We start from the raw sequence: 7,500 nt of genomic DNA, 5'->3' as shown, positions 1-7,500 counted from the left end.
CCTCTCCTTCACCGTTGCTCTTAATATTGATATAATTGTACCTGCAGTATATTCATCCAATATATCAAGCCCAGAAGTCATGGATAGCACAGTACTCCCCCACACTTATTATGAGCCACGGGCATTTCAAGTTTTTCTTATTTGACACAAAACTCCATTATTAAATTTTTCGTAAGTGAGGATAAGAAAAGACTGAGAATGCGACGATATGAAAAGGATGATATAAAATATGAAGATATGAAAACGGTGTGCAGGAGAGATACCCAATGATTGAGGAGTTTTATTGGGTGCAAAATCAGACTTCCGTCATGCGAAGTATATGATAACGTTCAGGGATTCTGCATCTGTTAATCCATGCTAACAAGGTCTTTGTCTGTCTTTGTTTAATTTTGTTGTTTGTTTGTGGTAAAAAGGTGTTTGTTTGTGTGTGTGTGTGTGTGTGTGTGTGTGTGTGTGTGTGTGTGTGTGTGTGTGTGTGTGTGTGTGTGTGTGTGTGTGTGTGTGTGTGTGTGTGTGTGTGTGTGTGTGTGTGTGTGTGTGTGTGTGTGTGTGTGTGTGTGTGTTAGCATTACATCAGCCTGGAATTCGCTATCACATCACGTATTGCCAAATGAATTCTGCCTAGCTGCGTACTATTTCTAACACTCATACACACTCACTACGAGAAACAATAAAATAGTATTTTTTCACAGCGTTACGACAAATAAAATACATATTTATATGCATGAATTTAGTGTTACCAAAGTGTACATACAGAATTTTTAACTTGGATCACATTACTCATGTTAACAGTTATCACACTAGTAATTTTAACATCAAAGTTTCATGAAACTAACGCAATATAACTGAACCTAGCCATTAGTTATCTAACAAAAAGTTAAGTAATTAATCACAGATTACTTTAACATTCATTTATAATTTCCTACACAGAGTAAACAAGAGTCTGAACGAACATTTATATCCAGTCGCGTCAAAGCCAACGTTTGCTGCACATCAATGTTGCCATTTCGTCTGTTAACGAAGAAATAGCAACATGTAGCTACTGGCTACGTTTACATATTGTCAACATCGCTGTCAGTATGAAATAACATAAATCAGGCGGCCTTTATATGACAGTGCCAAAGTGCCAAAGAGCTCATTTGGAAAGGTGAGTGGCGGATTTCCATTGGCAACGATCAGATAAACGTTTAGTATTAATGGTTTTCATGTGATATCTTCAATCCATTGGCAGCCATAATGGAGGTATTTGAGGGAGGCAGACACGATGAATATTAATATAAGTGAAACGGGTGCAGTAATTTCAGATAGAAACTTTAAGGATTATGCAAGCTGATGAAGATAGTGCAAAATCTGGATTTTGCAACTGATTAGGGAGGGGATACGTTAAACTAGCATAACCAAACTGGGTAAAAAAGAGAAACATCGTATACCAGACATATATACACACTGTAATATTTACATTGTTCCGTTTACAGATTTCATTGCAGTATTTACCCTTCGGCTTGAGTGTGGAAGCATACATTTTCAGGCATTTGTAACATGAAATCTGTTGCAGTACGAGGATTATGCGAATATATCAGATCATTCACAATATCAGGGTACGTCCTGTTTGGCAATAGAATCCAATCATATATTAAATTTTAATATCTTACAAGTTTTTTTTTCAGATCAATTCGACTTTTACTGCGTTGCAAGTTCACTTACCTTTTTACTACCTAAGACACGAGCAAGTGTATCGTAAGATGCTTTGTATACATACATGCATACATACCTCTTAGACCTTACGGTTTTTGTGACGGCAGTGAAATACCTCTATGGTGGAAATACGCATGCTAAAGAAGAAAGACATGGCAATTAGTTGATCTATATCTATAGTAAAGTGAAACAAATGTAACAACCAAAAATGTCGTTGGGAAAAGCTTACAGCTAACTGTCTAGTTCGGTATTCAGTGGAGAATTTGTGGCATCGCTATAGTACGTTACACATTGCATCCGTAAACAATACCTTCGTTCTCTCAACTGAATAGTGTGGCTGTAATTTTGCAGATAATATCCGCCATTTCCCCTCCACTTTGGACAAGGGGGGAGGGGAAATGTCTCGGCTGGTATTCAGTAGCATGAGATATATCAGGATCTCTCACTGTGAAAAAAGGAACAAACAGTGATTTCACAATAGTAAGTGTCCCTTTACTCCCTTTCAGCGTGGACTTCAGGGAACAGGAGCGTGGAAGCCCTCAGATATGGCGTGACAACAGCTCGTCCACCGCCCGTCGTGCTCTCCTGTACCCAGCTGAGGAAGCTCGGCAGTACCGACCTACCGACACTTTACTGGGAAGAAGAATTAACGACTTCGGAGAAACTGAGGAAGAAGAAGAGGAGGAGGCTACTGAAGGAGGCATGGAAGATGTGGGTGGCCTTATCGTACGGGAGGTTGAAGTAGGAGATGCTACAGTGTACCGCTGCCGTGTGGATTTTCTCCTCACGGCTACTCGCAATGCCAGAGTCAACCTCACCGTTGTGGGTCAGTATTCAGTTTAATGTATCGTCAAATTTGATTAATGTATGAATCATTAGCTGCCATTAGTATCGTTATTACTATTATTATTGTTATAGTCGTCACCATTATTATTATCATCATCATTATTAATATCATTAGTATCATAATTGTATTATTAGTTGTAGTAGTAGTATCGCTATTATTGTTATTGTTGTTATTGCTATTATTATTATCACTATTATTATTATCATTATTATTATTATTATTATTATTATTATTATTATTATTATTATTATTATTAACATTATTACTATTATTATTATTATTATTGTTGTTATTATGATTTGTTGTTGTTGTTATTATGATTATTATTGTTGTTGTTGTTGTTGTTGTTGTTGTTGTTGTTGTTGTTGTTGTTGTTGTTGTTGTTATTATTATTATAATTATTATTATTATTATTATTATTATTATTATTGTTATTATTATTATTATTATTATTATTATTATTATTATTATTATTATTATTATTACATTTATCATTATTATCATTATTATAATTATCACTGTTGTTGTTATTATCATCATTACTATTATTTATTTTTTTTTTTACCATCATCATCATAATAACCATAATTACTATTGTTGTTGTTATCAGTATTACTATCGTTATTATTATTCTATTATGATTATCATCACCATCATCATCATTATCATGATTATTATTGTTGTTATTGTTATTATTATTACCGTTATTATTTTGGTACTGTTGCTATTATTACCATTATTGTTGTTGTTGTTATTATTATTATTATTATTATTATTATTATTATTATTATTATTATTATTATCATTATTATTATTATTATTATACATCATCATCATCATCATCATCATCATCATCCTTATTATCGTTATTATTATCATTATTATTATTATTATCATTATTATTATTATTATCATTATTATCATTATCAATTTTATATCATCACCATCATCATCATTATCATCATTATTATTGTTGTTATTATTATTTTTATTACTGTTATTATTTTGTTATTGTTACTATTATTATCGTTATTATTATTAGTAGTAGTAGTATTATTATTGTTATTATTATTATTATTATTATCATTATTATTATTATTATTATTATTATTATTATTATTATCCTCCTCCTCATCATCATTATTATCGTTTTTATAATTATTATCATTATTATCATCATTATCAATATCATTGTAATTAATATTATTTATACCATTATCATTGTTATTATCATTAGTATTATCAACATTTTTATTATCATTATTATTATCATTATTGTTATTATGATTATGATTATGATTATTATTATTATTATTATTATTATTATCATTATTATTATTACTATTATTATTATTATTATTATTATCATTATTATTATTATTATTATTATTATTATTATTATTATTACCATCATAGAAACAGTAGTAGTATTAGCAGTAGTAGTAGCATTATTGCTACTAATACTAGTAGTAGTAGTAGTAGTAGTAGTAGTAGTAGTAGTAGTAGTAGAATAATTGTTTCTTGTAGTAGTAGTAGTAATGATAATAGTAGTTCCATTTTTTTTTATTATTATCATCACTATTATTAGTATTAATGTTGTTATTATCATTATCATTATTATTACCATTATTGATATTAGTATTAGTATTACCATTATCATTATCATTATCATTATAATTAGTATAATCATCATCATTATCATTGTTATTACTACTATTATTATTTTCCTTATCGTTATTGCTTTTATCCTCATTGATATTTTTATCATTATTATCATTATCATTATCATTATTTTTAGCGTTATCCTTATCGCTATCGTCTTCATTTTCTTAATTATTATCATGATAATCATTATGACTGATTATCGTAATGAATGATCATCATAATTAACGGTTATCATAATGATCAATTATCACAATGGTTATGATCATGAATATCATAGTGACAATGAATTATTATCAGAAAGATTATCACAATGATTACCATAATGGTAATAAGAATAATCTTGAAGACTATTATTATGATTTTGATTATGATTATCATATTTTTTTTATCATAATGTTAATGATAATGAATATGGTAATGATTACCATTACTATAATCATTTTGATTTTTTTCATAGTAGTTATCATGGTGATTGTCAATATAATAATCATAATGATAATTATTGATTATCATACTGATAATGATTATCATAATAATTATCATAATGATAATGATAATGACAATCCTAATGCTCATCACCCTGATTATCGTAATGATTATGATGATCATCACTATCAATACCATTATCATTATTATTATCATTATTATTTAGCTTTATAGTATCAGTATCAATATCAGTATCTTTTTCCTTATCATTATTATTTTGACTGTTGCAATTGCAGTGGCCGATACTGCTACTGCTCTTACTATTATCATTATCATGTTATTATTATTTTCCTGACACACACACACACACACACACACACACACACATATATACATATATATATATATATATACATATATATATATATATATATATATATATATATATATATATATATATATATATATATATATGTACATATATATATAGACACACATACATATGTACATATGTATATATATGCATAGATAGAGAGATAGATATAGATATAAATAAAGATATAGGAATTCACACACACACACACACACACACACACACACACACACACAACACACACACACACACACACACACACACACACACACACACACACACACACACACACACACACACACACACACACACACACACACACACACACACACACACGCGCGCGCGCTCACGTACGTTTGCAGACACACACACAAATGCACACTGTGTATAGATATAGCCGTTGCTATATAGATCATTTTATATATACAGAGTTATGATATTGATTATAAAATGTATTTCAGTCCCGCCCACGAGCGTCGGAGTGGCGTGGTGGCTTGACGAAGAAAGAGGCTCCAACACTGGTGGGGAAGTTGGCCCTTTCAGAGAGGGAGATTCGCCAACCCTTATTTGCTATACAAGAGATGGTAAGTCGGTCTTGTGTTTGAATACATACAAATGTGTATATATAGTTATGTATGTTGACATGTAGATAGATAGATAGGTTGATAGATTTATATATATATATATATATATATATATATATATATATATATATATATATATATATATATATATATATAAATATATATATATATATATAAATATATATATATATATATATATATATATATATATATATATATATATATATATATATATATATATATATATATATATATATATATATATATATATATATATATACATATGTATGTATACATATATTGATATTCTTTTATCTTTCTTTTTGGGGGTGGGTGGGGGGCACTGTTTTTTGATGGAGAATACATCTGCCTGTATCAATAGCAGTTTTTTTCCCCATGAATTAATCTGGATACCTGTTATTCCGGAGAACCGAGACTTCACTAATAATCATAGTATATGGCGCGCTGCACTCTCTTCATCATCTAACTTTCCTGCTTCTCCCTTCCACAAAACAACCATTTATCTAAAGGAGGTCATAACTGGTGTAAAATTAACATCCAAAGGAATTGCTTGAGGCGCTCATACTAGGTGCATTGTCTATTCAACACATTGTGCTGATGTTGACAATGAGTCCGGTCAACACCTGGACATAGCCGGGGCAAGCTGCTATTCAACACCAGAAGCAGGCTTGCCAAGTCTTGAGAATAAGATGAGCTCTACAATGGTTGTAGAGCAAGTTGTCTGCCAGCTTTTATTAAAAATTGTGAGAGGCTTTAGAGTTTTCGATTCCTCGGTGACCATGATGAATACGAGTTACTATTATCAACGGTGGTTAAATGCCGGTCTCTTTGACTGTCATTGTAAATTACCAGTCAGCTTGTAGATCTTAAACAGACTTTTGAATAACAGTACCCGTCTGTGTCTGATAGGGTTAATGACAGAAAAAAGTGTGTTACTGCTTATTTATTTTTCAAACCTATTATGTAATGATGAAAAAATGTTTAGCCCGTTCCCCCAAATTCCAATATAAGCCTATGTCACATACAGTTCCAAAGCCTACATAATGGAATTAGTTTGTTGCCGTGCGGATTTTTTCTCTGTATTTTCGTCGATATGTTGTTGTTGTTATTCTTTTATAATAAAAAGTCATTGTCCTTATAGTTTAAAGAGTACACGATTCAACAACGATCCTAAAATTTTGCGTAGTCGAATGTTTAGCTTTAAACGTTACGGTGTACACGTTTTAATATGTATGTGTTCCATGTGCATGGATTTTTGCTAAGTATATGTACATGTAATCCCGAGACAAGTGGGAATAGCGCAAAGCAATTTACCGCCAATCATTCATCAAGAGTTATCGGTGAAGGTAATGTACATGCTGCCTGGCGTACGATGAAAATGCCGTAAATGATGTATACTTACACAATTATCTCTTAGTATTTTAGATACGTGAATTATGTGTTATCTCCATTCTTGTGTTTATATATACATATACATTATATATACATATACATTTACTGTAGATATATAAATGTGTGGGGTTTGTGTGTGCGTGTGTACGTGTGTGTGTGTGTGTGTGTGTGTGTGTGTGTGTGTGTGTGTGTGTGTGTGTGTGTGTGTGTGTGTGTGTGTGTGAGTGCGTGCGTACGTGCGTGCGTGCGTGAGTTTGTGCGTGCGTGAGTTTGTGCGTACGTGCGTGCGTTCGTCCGTGCGTATGTGTGACTGTGTATGGGAACACAAACATAGTATCGCTTAAACAAAGATAAGAAAGACTGCCACAATATTAGCTGAATAAGAACGTAACGATTAGAACTTCTTCAGAGTCACTCAACAGACGAAGTAAACACTGAAAAGGATGAACGCTACGTCCATATTCATATCATACCATCGTAGTGCTATATGTGTGTAC

At 31.2% G+C, this 7,500-nt stretch overlaps 1 protein-coding gene across 1 annotated transcript in view; it reads left to right on the top strand.

Annotated features, from left to right (window-relative positions):
- Positions 1 to 7,500, top strand: part of LOC119598040 — a gene marked incomplete in the record, with an annotated part of 61,791 nt that overhangs the window by 44,823 nt on the left and 9,468 nt on the right. Inside the window, 2 exon segments of the mRNA XM_037947681.1 lie at positions 2,202 to 2,521; positions 5,468 to 5,590. Of these exon segments, the coding sequence (XP_037803609.1) occupies positions 2,202 to 2,521; positions 5,468 to 5,590 (443 nt within the window).

Source organism: Penaeus monodon, chromosome 40 (genome assembly GCF_015228065.2).
Source record: "Penaeus monodon isolate SGIC_2016 chromosome 40, NSTDA_Pmon_1, whole genome shotgun sequence".
Lineage (NCBI taxonomy): Eukaryota > Metazoa > Arthropoda > Malacostraca > Decapoda > Penaeidae > Penaeus > Penaeus monodon.
The sequence above is the reverse complement of the archived record's forward strand: the minus strand, read 5'-3'. Positions and strand labels throughout refer to the sequence as shown.